General features: G+C 39.2%; 1 protein-coding gene across 2 annotated transcripts in view; it reads left to right on the top strand.

Moving 5' to 3' along the window:
• Positions 1-16594, top strand: part of dock1 (dedicator of cytokinesis 1) — a 189502-nt gene that overhangs the window by 136614 nt on the left and 36294 nt on the right. For both annotated transcript variants that reach the window (XM_075457886.1, XM_075457885.1), the window contains exons 30-34: positions 7837-7915; positions 8686-8786; positions 14551-14609; positions 15198-15346; positions 16377-16462. In XM_075457886.1, coding sequence (XP_075314001.1) covers positions 7837-7915; positions 8686-8786; positions 14551-14609; positions 15198-15346; positions 16377-16462 — 474 coding nt within the window. The remainder of the gene's footprint in view (positions 1-7836; positions 7916-8685; positions 8787-14550; positions 14610-15197; positions 15347-16376; positions 16463-16594) is intronic.

Genomic DNA, 16594 nt, shown 5'->3' with positions numbered 1-16594 from the left:
AAGGGTTCAGTGGTCGTTCCTGCCATCTCTTTTGATCTCATCCCTCTTCCGTGTGTGAGTAATTCAAGTAAAAGCGCCCCAACAGCGAGAAGAAGTTGCATTTTAGCTGAGCTACATTTGTTTTATAATAGCATAGTAACAAATCAAGACTGGAAGCGGTTATGTTATTTTCCAAAATTTAGATATGAAACGCCAGAAACCACTTGTGAAGTTCATTGAATGCAGCACAGAGCACAAGGCAGACAGTGGACGGTGGACCGAACCATTATCAGCCAGAGGAAGGGGAGATCCAAAGTTTTAAAAACTTCCTTGACTTTGTTTTGTGTCTTCAGTAGTTTGAGATTTGTGTTGAGTTTACCCCTTACCTACAGATATACAGACAGAAAGGCAATCATTTCCCAAGTATATTTTTTAAATATTAGATTAGATTCTAAGCCAAAATTTTTTGTTAAACTTAGATGAGGCATATAGAAGAGGTTTGTGAAAATTACATTTTTAAGCTCCTTTATTTGAAAGATTCCATGTATATTTACTACTTTAGAAAGGACTCTTGACTTGTTTCTTCTGCTCGCAGACAAGTGAAATGATGTGTTTCCTGTTAGGTACAAATCACTTAGGACTTTGAGGCAGACACTTCAGCGTATATGTTGCAGCTCATTTAAGTCTGGCCACTCTAAATGAAAGTGGCATTATTGCAGTACCCTCGATGAATTATCCTGTCATGCAATTACTCCCGTCTTTAGATCAACATTATGTCAAGCTGAATGGCCCCATTTCATGTCTGCATATCTGATGTGCATTTATTGTGGAATGCAAATAAGCACAGTAATCAACAGTGATTAAAAGGTCACCCACGACATGAGGATTAGTCTTCTAATATGCCAGACCCCTACATAACAACTGCTGTTGAGAAACCAAGCATCCAGTTTCACTGTATGAAACCTGGCTGTGGCTTTATCACATGACTGTCAGAGAAAAGTGGAAACTTTCCTCTTCCTTCTCTTGTTCTATGCAAGAAGTTGAAATACTTTTTTTCTCAGTTCTGTAATTTCCCACATTGAATTTTTTTTTTTTCAATTTATGGAAAAAATAAATGTTCAAGGTTTAGCCTGTTGGATTCAGTCTTAATTGCTTTGGGATTCATTTAAAAAATACGACTGCCTCGTTATCTCATCCATTGTTCAATGTGAACTTTGCCAGTGCTGCCTGAATCCAGTAGAGAAAGTGAGTTTTTACTGCTCTCTGGTATTTGGAGTTCTGTCTTAATCAGCCTGTTTTACTTCATTAATAATCCATTTACCTCTTCACAAACCTTTGCCCTGGATACAGACCAGCCTGTGCTCTCAGTGTAACATTTCAGATCTCTGTTTGAAAGGCAGGTGGAATGAATCTTCCGCAAACTCTGACAGTGAAATTACATCGACTTATATCAAGTCAAAGGGACAGCAGCTTTTAACAATATTCTGCACAATATTTAACAGACAAGTCCTAACTGGCCTGCTGGGTCATTCACTTATAAATTTATGCCTTCATTTTTCATCTAAAGCCACAATCCGATTTCAACATGTCCAATAGATATTTATAAAATACCTGCAGAACTAATGACACTCCCATCAGTACTTTGTGCTTAGTGCTCATCAGCAAATGCTGCATGCTGACTCACTAAACTTGGTGCATGATGTACTTCTTAATTGCATCAGCATGTTTGTGTTGTCTCTTAGTACGACAGTGCCACCAATATCCAGCTTTGCTGCTGCTATACCAAAGTAGTTTTGCAAAAAAGTTGACATGTAGATTATTCACCTTAGAAAGCACATTGCCTTCATCCAAGAAACCCAATTTTTAATTACAATAAAAGACACAGTTGTCTTCTTTTGAGCTGATGATAGTCCCCCTCTTTATGAATGCTAAAACTAGAAGTTTTCAGATTCCAGTTCGTAGTCCCATCTTTTCTTTCTCCCCAAACATCAATATGTTATAAAATGACTACAATCATTAGTTTTCAGTATGCAAGCCTGATCCACCGTTCACCTTTCAGATTTATCAATTAAGAAGAACTTAATGAAATTCAGCTTTAGCAACAACATAGATCTAATTTGTATGCAAATTTTTGTGCAAAGAGTTTTCTTTTCTTTTTTTTTTAACACCGTTGTCCCAGTTAGGTTTTAAGGTTCTTAATGATTTAACTGTTAGAATGCAGCGAGGAAGTGAGAGTCTCTTCCCTCTGTGTAACTGTAAGGGTCAAGCATGTGACTGTGCTGCTTTGACTCTTTTGAGTCATTAAAGCTTCCCTGAGCACCGCTGGGCTCTGCTGCTCAGTATGAGCTCTTATAGCCTATAAACCATGATCATTTTTGACCAACTAGACTGTGTTGCAGTTGCATTAGAGTTCTCATATTGCTGAAGAAATTGAGTTCAAATATATTCACAGGTATAGTGATTTATTAGATCAAGTGCCTGCAATGAATTTAATTTAATTTAATTAATTGTCGTGATAATGAAGGTTTTTGACCTTGCATTATCTCTCAGCACAGGCAGATATGCCGGCTATTCAGCAGTAGTATGCAAATGAATCGTGATGACAATCGGTGATGCTTTCTGAACTCAATTAGCAAGTATGATCTGCTGATAGCTCGTCATTAGCATACAGGAGCAGTTTTAAGTCTGTGTACCATGGTAACAGGAAGTTGCACCATTTATAAGGATAGGAGGACGTTGGTATAAAAAGCAAAACCTCTGTGCTTAAATATAAACGCACAGCATTGTCATCAATCTGGAATAATGGACAGATTTTTTGTTGTTGTTTGCTTCTTCTTTTTTTTTTTTTTTTTATACTCGTGGCTTGATCAAGCATATTTATCATAATGATGCCCAATGAATGCTGTATCAAAATGACTCTCACGTGTAGGAGGTGCTATGTTGCTTGTGCACTGCCTAATTAAAAAAGTTAAAGGTGTTTCTGTCTCTCTAAGCAGAAAATAAGGAAGTCTTGTACTTTCTGGAGATGATTAGAGCTAGCTTGATTTCCCTCCTGAACTCGAGATAAAAAAAAAATCAGAAAGCAGCAAGAAAGTGGGCTCTGTTTAGGAATCTTATTTGTGAGGGGTACCCACAAACTCTTAGTGTCTTTGATTACATTATTTCTCACAGCGGGAATTTCACAGTCATCTACGTTTTACTTGTAAATTGTAATGAAGTTATAAGGACCTGGTTTGGCTTCCTCTTCATCTTAGCATTTTATATTCCCTCTGTGGTATAACGACTCGCCATCGCAGATTTTGAGAGAAGACCAAACATTTGCAAGCTTGAAGGAGTAAAACAGACAGTATAATACTCACTTAATGAGTGTTATGCGCTATGCGCATCACTATGCGCATCACTATGCGCATCGCTATGCGCAAAGTGTATATTCAAGCTCACATCCCTGTGTTTGTGCAATAGAATATTCCTCACAATCAATATGCCAGTTCATTATGTACTGCACAGTATTCTTTTTTACAAGTAATTCCACTTGGACTTACTCAAATATAGTCATAGTACAGCTTTTATTAGTATATCACATTTCCTTGAAGACTGCAATTTTTAAATGTCACACTTTTAAAACCTACACTTAAGAATTATACATTGCAAAATTTAAGAAGTTGTTTCTGAATTCCTTTAATCCTGTTTGAAATGGCCCTTTTGGAGTGTCTTTGTCTCAGAGGGAGAATATGTTCTATTTTCATCTACCTCATTAAGTTTTTCACTTTAATTAATGGCAGGACGTGCTCAAACAGGAACTGTCCTTTCTGTTAAAGCCCATTATATGTGTGCGTACAGACAGACTGCTGGCCTCAAATAGGCCTTTTGTTGGCATAGATTGAATTACTGTGTGAACTGCAACAAAGCAGTGAGGTGCTCATGAAAGGTGTTTGTGGGAAGCACCTGACATTGGCATACAGATGGCACAGAACGGTCGTGTGGAGAAGCCGGGAATTTTCATCTGCCAGTATCATAGGGCATTTACAGCAGAACCGTGAGAGTTTCCTTCTACCTAAAAGGGAGATCGGGGAGAAAAGGCTGATCACAGCTGCATTTAGCCTGTTGAGTCATATTTAGCCAGATGCTGTGAGGAGCATCGATCTTTCTTGTATCTTCACTGTGTGACCCAGAAGTTGAAGCTGTGTGCAGCATCACTAATGTCTGGGAAATTAAAGCTACTCGTGATTAGAAATAATCATCAATGGTGGGATGACATATGGTCCGTTGTATGTTTTGAATTGCTTAATGCTGTACCTCTCATTAGAGTTGGTATAACATTGATCTATAGTTCTAGTAAGAATTTTTGGCCCCAGAATAGAAAGTATTGAATTAATAAGGTTTTATGTATGTATTTAATATAGAGAATTAAGGGGGGAAAGTGCACTGGTTGAGGAATTGCAATTAGGTCCTCAAAATGACAAATAAATAAATGAATATTGATTTAAACAAGAAAAGACGATAAGAGGACTGAAAGGACCGAAACTGAATCGCCTAGCAAAGAATAGTTTTGGTGCGTGAAAATGGCTGATTGTTTCAGTTTTCTTTTCACTGTGGCAAAGACACGAGAGCCCTCATAGAGCATCCAAAATGCTGTTCTAAGCATTTGATTTAAAAAAAAAAACACAATGAAAACATGAAAAAAAGCTTTACCCAGACCTGGATGGATGGTTGCAGCCTGTACCATATCTCACACACTGAAAAACTTTCATAGATAACTCAGTCTTTATGGAACAAAGTTACATACGCAGTATGCAGACAGTAGACAATATAGCACCTGTAAGAAAAATAACTATTTTCTTACAGTCAAACACGTTACAGGTCCTATCATTCTGTGGGACTTTGGTATGAGAGACAGAATATTTGAAAATAAGAAAATTGAAATGTGTTAACTGGTGTCAGAAAAGCAGGTTTAAGGCAAAGATCGTGGGTGTTTCAGCACAACACAAACCAGAAGCTTCTCTAATGGCACAAATAATGAGTGAAAATGAAAATATCTGCCACATTAAACTGAAAAGCTGCTATTCCTGATCTACATTGCAAAGTGTGGCAGAAACTACCAGCAGGCAGGTGCAAGAAGGGCTATCGCTGTTGCATAGATCCTAAAGGGGACCAATAAGTGTGTCTTGGTTACATTTTGTGTTCATATGGTTTGTTGCACTACATTTGTTGTTATTCTAAACTGGTTTTAAAGCGTTTTATTGGATGATTTCCAAGATTTCTTTGCCTGGCTCTCAATCACTGAGTTTGTTCACCTCAATGAGTTTACTGTATTTGCAGTATATATTTTATTGAATCCTCCTGCTTTCGTCTTGGCTGGTTTAAAAAGCATGGGGAATTTAAATGAACAACATTTGGTTTTTCTCTTTTCTTATCAACAAATTAAGTGACACGCTAAACTGTTTTTACATTCTTTACTCGGCTTTTGAAACTCTGGATAAACAGGGCTTTGCTACAGCTGTGCATTTATATCAGGTTAAGATGGCATCAAATTCTGACAGAATCATCAGTCTACAGTCATTTGTGACGACAAAAAAAATTTAAAAAACGTCCTTTGAAAAACTAGGTTGGGGTGGAGGCATTGCCAAACTAAAGCTGGAAACATGATTTAAGCTGTTCACAATGCTGTCTGATATCAGGAAATAGAGTACTGTTGTTTCCCTTTATGGTGACTGCTTTGAAGCTGTCTTTCATTAAGAAGACTGTAATATATATGATAAATGATACTCCTTTTTTTTTCTTCTTCTATTTTTCTAAGAGGGTAGCCAGCACTTTTTTTTTCATTGGCTGTCTTTACTTTAGCCAGCAAAAAAATGGTCAATATTTAGCCCTGGGAGGAAATACATTTTAGCATTAGTCCAGTATTAACTGAATCAACTGTATTGGCATGTTCACAGCTGCAGAAAATTGAGTGAATTGTGCAGAGGGGGTGCCTGTACTGGGGTGCCTGTGCTAGTGCACACTGTGTGGTGTTAATAGGCTGTCTGAGTGCTTAGGAGACAGTAGGGGTCTGGCCAGAAAGCCAGAGAAATGGAGTTCTAATGGAATATCCAAAGGTGTTCAGTGACACTTAACCTTTCCAGCTAATGATTAAGGTCACACAGAATGTGTATCACACATCAGCCCCAGATAGGATTTTGTCAGCAATGGAGATAAATGTGGGGCATGAATATTGAATGGCTTGAAAATACCCTGGTCCCTTAGCACAGCTGTGTTAACAGTGGTGATATTCCTGTTCAAGGTCAGCTATTTGGGCCAGTGGGAAACCCCTGCCCTACCTCAACAGCATTAAAAAGTCTGACCTTCCAGGAGGTTCCCAGATCCCCAGTGCCACACAACTGAAGCACAAAGTAAGATGATGATGAATTTGGAATAGCCGATTCCCACTATGAGACCCAGCTCTAATAAGGATTTAGCCTGGGTGAGGACAAAGGCAGAGCGCTCTCTTGGAGCTACCAGTGCAGCAGATGTTTGTTCACCTGCCAGTGTTGGTTACACGAGCTTTACATCTTAATGCCGCTTTATTGCCTGCTCATGAAACCCTGATGCAGTCCACTCAAGGGGCATAACAATTGTCCTTGTGTCACCTTGGCATTTTTCCTCACATCCTGATGTATCTTCATGTACTAATTCTGGCAATCGGCTGTTGCATGTGTGTGTTGATCTGTTGCTGTGTTAAAAATGCTCAAGTCAGTTGAAGCAAGGACTAAGAAAGCTACAACAATGTGAGTTATTCCTCCTTGAATAAATAAATCTTCTTATGGAACATGCTGTACTTTTTTCAGATTGACTTTTTTTTTTAGCATCTAAGTGTTAGAGACTAATACAAACATAGTTACATGAAAGGTTCTTCCAGGAAATGAAGATAGGCCAGTAACTCTGTGAATAGCAATCATAATTTGCTTCTAAAAGCTTCATGCCACTGATACTGGAAAATGAAATGTTAATAACTTCAGAGTGGATTAACCCATCAGACATTGTTCATATTAAGATCTACTTGAGGTCTGCCTCTGGCCTCTGTACCTCTTAAGTCTTGCCAAAGAGAAAGAAGATTGAACCTGTGCTGCAGCTCCGTTTAAAGTGTTTGTTTACAAGGGAAAATGTGTGAAAGTAGAAAATGTTGATTCTCATCTTGTGTGGCTTTGAGACCGTGGTTAATGACTTCATTTTGGGCGATTCCCAATGTAAGCTCAGTGCTGACACAAAGGATGTGTTGTTTGTTTAGCTGGCTGGATATTTGTGCAATGTGTTCCAATTTTTGGTTTCCGACTCCAGAGTTTTCATCTAAAATCATCACTCCGTCTGACCAATGCCACATGTGACGAAGAAAATATATATATTTTATGTATTTTTGATGGAAAACCAGAAATAAGAACTGTACTTATTTGACAGAGGAGCCGAAATTCATGGAAAGCATACATAAATGAAATTACTTCCACTCTGTTTGTCACAATGACATCAGCTACATTTTGCTGTATTTAATGTCATTTCACTTGTCAGTAAAGTGAGATTAAGTCCATTATCTGTCTCACAGTAACTGTAATTTAAATTTGTGAACGTCTGACTCACTTTTATGAACAGACCAAGAAGATCATTTTAGATTTTGCCTGCTGGCTTCTTCTATTTTGAAGAACCTGTTAGATTATTATGGAAGGTATCTGTCTCTTAAAAATAGTCTCCTGTCAAGAAATCCGTATAGGAAACTAAGTGGAAAAAAAAATGTTGCAGCAACAAACACATCGTACATATCTTTGTTTTAAGGTGAGACTTTCGTCACTTCAAGGATTCGGTGTTACCACTCTTCTTATGTGTTTCTAGAGTTTTTCTTCAGGCTATAAGTCAGTATGCAGCAGTGCTGAACAAGAAATTTCTGGATCAAACCAACTTCGAGCTACAGGTAAGCACTACACCACTGAAACCTTTTTTTTTCTCTTTAAATAACTCTGTAATTGCCAGCATTTTTTTTTTTTTTTGTGCATTGCTGAATATTTCAACCTTCTCACCCTTGAATAGAGCAACTGCTTGCTTTTTTTTGTAAATGTCTGACATGTGGAAGAATGTTGTCAACAGCTAAACTGCTCTGAGCTTTTAAAGCCTTTATGGATTAAATAATGTAGTCGTGTTTGTATGACTAAAAGCACTTAAAGCTGTCTTTGTGGTTTACGAATAAAGCTGCTGGATTTTCCTTCTAAGCAAAAAGACAATTCAACAAGATGAAATAATTTAGTTTTAAAATTCAATTCGTACCCTTCTATCATAGGTAGAACGAATGTCTACTCTCACAAAGAATTTTCTACTCTCTACTTGATATTTAAATCATCACGAAGACTCTTATTTCATATAAATGCATGAAGTATGTACACAGCAGTGAAAAATGGTGGATCTGTAGATTCCTTTTGCTGCTGTCATTTTCTGATTAAAAGTGTGCTGTGGAGGACAGTGGCCTAAATCACCAACCTCTTCATCCACTGGGACAGCTTCCCGACACAAAAGTGGAACCAGCTCATCTAAAGCTTTTGATTTAATGAAACCATAAAGCTTTCCTGCCCACGTTGTCTAGCACTGAATAACACTGTTGTAAAACTGGCTTTAAGCTGTGAGTTAAATAATCTCTTATTCCTCCCCACCACCACCACCACCACCACTCTTTGTCGTTATCTGGCTTAGCTGTGGAACAACTACTTTCACTTGGCTGTAGCCTTCCTCACCCAGGAGTCACTGCAGCTGGAGAACTTCTCAAGCGACAAAAGGGCCAAGATCTTCCACAAGTGAGTATGAGCACTCCGAATCCACAGGACACCCTCGTTTTAAAACACCCACAACCTGGGTTCCCTCCCCAGTAAAAGCACAAAGAGGCCCAAACACCCCATGGCCCTATGTACTTTTTGCCCCCCACAAGAACAAAGCAGAGCTGTTTCATAGCAACTCTAGAGATTATGGTGAGCACATGTACGAAAATCTCAGGTATAAAGTTATGTTCAAATCTCTCTTGGAATGAAGATACTTTACTTGAAATTGAAACATTTCGTGTTTTCTTTTGTTTGTTTGGGTTTTTTTCCCACTTAGCAGATGAAGATGAGACATTGTGATTGATCATGCTGCACAGAATATTTAAATGGCTATAGTTTCAAATGTACGGATAGTTTCTAATGTACGGAAGTTGGACCTTAACCATTCACTTCCCAGTCATCCATTTTCCTTGTTTCTAGAAAAAGACATTCATCTACATTACTATTTCTCTGAGGGTCTGTTAATGCTTTCAAATGGACAAATGCTTTCTGGGAAGGCATGGAGCGTATTGGCTCTCATCTTCATTTGGGGGAGCTTTTGTTAGTAAAGTATACATCACAGCAGTGTGTGCTTGACAGTAATATTCCTTTGTTGGTCAGTGCTGTATTATTGGGCATGATAGAGAAAAAAGAAACCACCTCTCAAGCAAAATACAGAGACAAGATGTTCCAACCCATCCCCATTTTGCCTTTCTTGACTTAATCTAAACAAGACCTGCCATTTCTGATGTAAATGCAGAAATGGATCCCTACTCTACTATATCCATAGTTGATTTGACGCTCCCAAGCATGTAATCCAAATACAAGCTGTTCTTTTTTTATTTTTTTATTCTTCCAGAGCAACCGAGAAGGTTACAATAGTAGTTTTCAAATTTCTAGTACTTTCACCCCCTTCTGCCCATGCTTATTATCAGTTGTGTCTCTGTCCATCTGCTACTCAGCTCCCCTCTTTCCCCTCTTCCACTCTTGTGTGCTGGAGCATGAACTGTCAGCTCTGTCTGCTGTGCTAAATATTGTGTCCTGCTGAGAAACACAGACCAAAAACAATGCAATCAAAGATTTGTGAAGCACCACTTTTGGGCTTTTTTTCCCCCTCATCATACATCACTCGGTGCTTTTTGCTGAATTGCAGTCCATCTCTGATGTCTGTGTCATCATAATGTCATCCTTACACCCACTAATAAACCACTGATTACAAAGTCTGTCTGGGCAGAATACAAGCATAAATGCGCCTATAACCATCTTTTTTTTTTTTAAATCTTTTTTTTATTTCTTCCATCTGAATGTTTCTCAACCCCAATAAATGAGTTTTTAAAATCGGGACACTGATTGTGTGCAGCCCTTTCTGCCTTTCTGTTCACCTACTTTATTTCTGCACCTTCAGCACTCAAATACCACCAATTTGTAAAAGTTGGAAGTGCCTTTATCCATGTAGCTGTTCGGCTATAATCCTAATTAAAAGAAAATGGATTACCACTGAAATTCTTTGATCAAGTCAAAATTGGCTGAGATGATCTTCAGACGCAACTTCACAGAGTTTATCATATGGGTACTTGATTTTCAGAGACAATCTGTCGCACCCAGTTGAAATTGGTAAAGAAGCTGAAACAGGGAGTTCGTGTCTTGGCAATGCTTTGATCTATAAAAAACAGCCTCGGTGCGTAAACTTGGAACCCGTTTTGATTAGACACAAAAGGAAAATCTCCAGTATTTCGCCTCTAAGAAGTCCCACAATTAGCTGAAACAATTGTAATGTTTCCATTCAACAAATTATTCTTGTCTGGTAACACCTGAGCATGTTGACTTGAATAATTTTTTCTCAAGCAACGTTTTTTTTCCCCCTCCAGATATTATTGATAATTATGACAGATGACAAAAGTTTGGATGGATTTTAGATTTTCAAAAGCGGGTGTCAATCAAAGATGGGAGCAAAGCAATGAAACAGGATGAGAGATCATATCTGGAACCCCCCTGTTGAGGTTGTTCTAAAAACCAAAAGTAAATCAATCTGTAGACCAATTCTAGTGGCTTATTTCAGTCAGCTAAACTGCATTTTTTCCTCTCTTTTCTTAACAAGGTTATATAAGATTCCTGTGCTCACAGTGCTCCGTTGAACAACTTAGCCACTCATGGTTGATTGCAGCTGTGTTGTATTAATCACTCAGTGATTAATTTCTTTCACATCTAAAGTTATAATTTCTTAGTTTGGGTCATGAGCCCAGCCACTAATCCTAAAGTCGTACCTGCCGAGTTGATTGTTATGATTTTGGAACACTCAAAACGTGCTTCTGCAAGAAATCTGTTAAACCCAAAGAAGCAGTGTTGAGTCGCACGTTGGTCTCATCCAACATATTTCATTGCACTGTGTTTTCATGCATATATGACAAATTAACTTAAAACTTGAAGCAGTTAAGCCCAAAAGTCTTGCACATTATTTTTGTAATTGATTAAAAACAATTGGTCTAAAGTACGAAAAATAAGATGGAAGTTGTGTTTACAACTTCCATCTTATTTTTTGTATGTGCGTGCGCGCATCTTTTCTTAATTTCCTCGTTCAAAGGCTGACTTCAGAGATCAAGAAGCTACTGCCACACAAACACAGATACCGCTTGATAAATGAGCAAGTAGCAGTGTCATTTTTATGATGTGCTCATATGAGCGAAGAGGAGACGGAGCATCGTATTATCAGGTCTTGTGAATATCTCTGCTTCGAGCTTTGATCTCATCGGAGCTGTCTCTACAAGCCACTGCTTGTCATTCATGTGTGCTTTTTTTCCCCTCTATTGTTGTATCTGCCACTCTCTCTCTTGTTCACCATCTTCTCCGTTTCCATCACCTCACGCCTTCAGTCATTCTCCTTTTTCCTCCAAGTCGTGATCTTTACCCCCTGACCCAGATGCATTACTCTGCTGAGACCCCCTCATCACTGTCCCACTGCGGACATGTTCTTCTAAGTTAACCTCTCTGTGAGCTTTCCGCCCGGAGCTGACAGGTATGCGTTATAGGTCCTGACAGCCGACAGTCATAGCTGTCTGTCTCGCAGTCTACAGAAGTGTGACAGAACAGCACCCAGCATCTGTCTCGGCTCAGATGAGTACACCGCGCCTCATGCTCAGTCATCTGCACACCCATATGTGGAAAGAGAAGCTACTTCCTACCACTGACGCACACTGACTGCCTGATATAATGATGAGATGCAAAAATAGTCGAGGATGTTATACATAATTCATTAAAAAAATTTCTGCGTGCAGCTATAGTCATTTAGAGGCTGGCATCTATTTATATTTAGTAGTTTTTCCCCAAAATCAATCCTTGGGCTCTGCAACAGTGCTCCCTTAGACAGCTGGATATTGTAAAGTGCTTTGACCTGGCGAGGCAATAAAGAGGTGACGCAGCTTCTTTTTTAAGGATTATCTCAATGCTCCTCTCCCCTCTGTCAAAATACATTGGCGTCTCTTTCTATGGTATTGGCAAAACAGTCAGTCATGCTTTAGAATTCTGTAAGGGCCCCTGGATGCTCTGAAGTAGCATGATGTGCCAAAAAGACTCTGAATTGATACTAGTTTTGGGTCAGCGGATGAGGCTTGCACAAGCTCGACTCTTTGTATTTCTTTGCGATATTGCACCAAAGTTTCGTGCCATCGGTCCCAAAGTGTCACAGTTCGAAAGCGAATCTCTGATGACTTTGACATCGTTTCAAGTTTAACATGTCAGACATAACAGAAAAAAAAGGAGTTCTACAATTCACTCTTCTTTGATGGCCCATTGAGCAAAAAAATAGGACAGAAGAAGGTAATTGTTTAGTGTCTTAAAAAGAAAAAGCAGCGATTTTTCGTTCCAAGTGCGTATCTTAGTGCTGCAGATTTGTGTTGTGGATGCATTGCGATTGCCTTTACTTTGGTTTTGTCATACTGTGGTAATGATGCAGTCCCTAAGTAAATGGATGTTGTGAGAATGAGTTAAATCAGCTGTACCTCTGAACAATTACACAGGCCCTTTCTGCAGTTGATTATAGTACAACATAGTTGAAAATAGCCAAAAATATTCATATTCCATCTGAAAATCTCATAAGCTGTTTTTCCACAGTTGTAAGCTAGTTTCTACCAAATAAGAATTGCTTTTCTAAATTGTACAGGATCCCCAGGTGACATGCAAATTGATGCCAGGTACAGTTTGTTAGTTTCTCTCAATTGATGCAGCAGCATATGTTAGATTAGCAGTAACACAGCACAGCTGTTCGGATAGATTTAAGCTACTTTTTTTTGTTTTTTGCCGAGCCAAACAGATAGATTGACGACAGAGTCTGCTCCAAATCTGAAACACAACACTGAGGTTCGGTGCAGTTATTCCCCATGGTGAATCAACAGTAAAAGTGCGTGTAATTACTCCTCAGCAGGTAATGGTGTGGTTAAAGTGTGCTTTGATAAGTCTGTGGATCCAAAGAAGAAGGTCAGAAATTCCTCTCTCAGGACTGCTGCCTTTTTTGTATTTCTCTGGTTTGAATTTATTTCGTCATTCCTGACAAATGTCCAATATGTCAAAGCAGCCCAAAGCCATTAACTTTTTGTTTCATGTGGATGGTTTCACAGAAATGGCCTGACTTTGCACCCTGCTTCTCTGCCCCCTGTTTCCTGTCTTGTTAGTCTCTCCATCGTTCGCTCTATGTCCGTCCCTCTCTGTCCTTTCCAACTTACTATTTGTCCTTTCTCTGACCCGGGACAGTGCGGTAGTGCAGGGAGACGGCCACTGGGCTGCCATGAAAATTGGCTCATGACCTAAACATGACCGAGATGATCAGCTTATGAAGCCCTGAAGATGGACAAGCAGGGAGGATGGGAGCAATCTTTTTAGTTTCCTCTGAAAATCTTCATTTTATAGGAGGGCTCTTGACATGCCAAGTCAGCCTTAAAAACAAAAACAAAAAAAACACTGGTGTCAACAGAGACTGCTTGATCAAACACTTTGCCTCGTGTCACCCTAACCTCCTTTTTTTTTAATGATAACCAAAGCAGAAGACACACAGTAACTGACAAACGTGTGTATGTTGTGAACTAAATAACATATCAGCATGTTTTTGTAGGTCATGATATAGAAAACAACATGAGTTAAGATGGCCCATGCACAGTGAATCTGTTGCAATATCAATTTTATTCCATTTTTTTTTTTTTAATGATTTAATTGTCTGTAGGAAAACCTATCAAACTATTAGATATTAAGTATGGCATGTATTTAGGTCAACAGTCAGGGGGGCAATGAGATATTTTTTTCCCCTTTTGCACTGCCTGGTATAGTAATTGAAAAATAGTCCCACCTTCTGTTTTTTTTGCATTTGATATTTCACAAATTACCTCTGGAATCTTTGATAAAGTGACCTATTTTTGGGCTCGGTGTTTTGTCATATTGCAGCCTAATCCAGACATTTGTTCAGAATTTTGTGCTTTTGGTGTGCTCGCTGACACCCCCTCATGGGACAACTGTGGCTCAGGAGTTAGAGGGGAAGATCCCCAGCTCCTCCAGTCGGCTCTTGGTGAGATGCTTAACCCCACATTGCCCTATGTGTGGTTATTATTGTGTGAGTCTGTGTAATAGAGAAATGCACTTGATATTTGGAAGAAGTGCCAGTGAACCCTTTAGGTGAGAACAACGATAGCACCACGTAGATTCAGTCAATTTACTGTTCACAACTTAAATGCCACGAATTGACGGTAGTATGTGTGACACTTTTCTCGCATTTGTGTTTTAGGTACCAGGACATGAGAAGACAGATTGGCTTTGAAATCAGGGATATGTGGTACAATCTGGGTAATTTGACTTGATTCTTTGTGTCAGTATTGTTCACTTTCACTTCTTAGAGAGAGCATTTTTCTTCTGCATGAATTTATGCAAAGTTCTCTTTGCAACGGACATATTCTGAATTAATATTTCCTCAATTTGTGTTGATGATTATGTGCGAACCAAATATCCAGAAAGTCATTACCAGTCAACCAAGCAAAGATCAGCAGCTAAATATAGACAATCATGTGTTAATAAGCCTTGTAATGGGATGAGAGAGGCTGATTGTAGCGATGAAGTCTCTGTGGAATGTGATTTTACTGCAGCACAGGGATTAGGGTGTAAGATCTGGGCACCTGTGTCTATTCTGATGGTCACCAACACCATCTGATCCTTTAATCGCAGCTTTTTACCAAATTAGATGGAGTCATTTAAATTTGCCCACTGTTTCGTTGTGGTTTTTTTTTTTTTAGCTACAAGTTATTTCCTGCTTGACTAAGATTCCGACTAGGGAGCTTGTACTTTAAAAATCTTAGTGTACTTGTTTTGTCCAAATTGTAGTCTACAAGTATTTCTATACAGTGTGCTATGTGCTTACTTGTCTTTTTCACCTTTCAGGACCACACAAGATAAAATTCATCCCCGAAATGGTGGGCCCTATTCTGGAGATGACTCTCGTTCCTGAGATCGAGTTGCGAAAGGCCACCATCCCAATCTTCTTTGACATGATGCAGTGCGAGTTCCACTTCACATGCAGCTTCCAACGGGTGCGTCCTAAACTAATTGTTGCAAATTGAGAAATGGCACCAGACGTAGAGGAGCAGTAATAAAGTTACTCTGTAACAAGTAAGGGGAGCCCAGAGTAGTCTATCAGAGGGAGCGTTTCATAGCACTATTTAGGCTATTTATAATTCTGCAAATCTTGTTTTACTACAGTTATAAACAGCCACGGAAGTGGAACTTAATATTATGCCTCGTTACAAAGAAAAATTCAGTATTTCTGCGTGAGGAAATTCTTTTAGTTACAGCTCATTGTTTTCATCAGATATCTCACAGTTTTCAGCCCTGTGAAGGGGCTTCCAGCTTATGTTACTACTATCAAATTGTAAGAAAAGAAGGTGGTTCTGATGGCCTTTGCAGTCCTTTGAAGACTGGCAGTTTTATCCAGCATTCCTCTCTCAGATAATTCTGAGGGGAGCGCAGGGTGTTGCCATTTAAGTCAAAGTGTCACTCAAACTCTTGCACATTGGAGGTAAATGCTAGTTTATTCTTTCCCTCTTTGACTCGACCCCTTTTTCAGGCTGCAAGCCAGTATCATTCAGGATTTTTCCTTTTCCTTCTGTGAGTTGTAAATCAATGGCTAAACAGACAACAGCCTTTATATCATTTCTCACTAGGTTGCACTCTCCCGAAGTCAGAAAAAAACGGTTTTGTTTCAGCACAATAAAGTCTGTTTTTTTTTTTTATAAAGCCGCTACATACAAATATCAGAGAAACAGGTCCATGCATCACTGTCAACAGCTTCAACAACAATGGAACAGAAGTAAAGGGGACTTGTCTCACATTTCAGGCTTGTTCTGTCTTCTGACAAATTTTCAGCTGATAAAGAAAAGCTTTAATAATGAACGGAGAATACCAGCTCACAGCCAGCTGCACTGCAGTGTGGACGATTAAAGTCAAAGCCCAAACCCCCTCAGCTACCACTTGATGTGGGGAGAGGGTGAGACACGGAGATGGCATTAATGAATTGAAAAATTAGCTGTACTGATTATTTACGCCTGCTCTGTCTAATTGCAGTTCGAGAACGAGATCATCACCAAGCTGGATCACGAGGTGGAGGGGGGCCGCGGAGACGAGCAGTACAAAGTTCTCTTTCAGAAAATGTAAGTGCTGATTAATGGGCAGGATTACGCCTGAGCCTCTCGCAAGTTAGATAATGCTAATTGCAACATAGCACCCCTCAAAATAACCACAGTGTGCTGATGATCACACGACTCCTCATCACAGCTTGTCGA

The sequence above is a fragment of the Odontesthes bonariensis genome, chromosome 23 (assembly GCF_027942865.1).
Source record: "Odontesthes bonariensis isolate fOdoBon6 chromosome 23, fOdoBon6.hap1, whole genome shotgun sequence".
NCBI classification, from domain to species: Eukaryota; Metazoa; Chordata; class Actinopteri; order Atheriniformes; family Atherinopsidae; genus Odontesthes; species Odontesthes bonariensis.
Note: the sequence above shows the minus strand (reverse complement) of the source record. Positions and strands in the feature narration are given on the sequence as shown.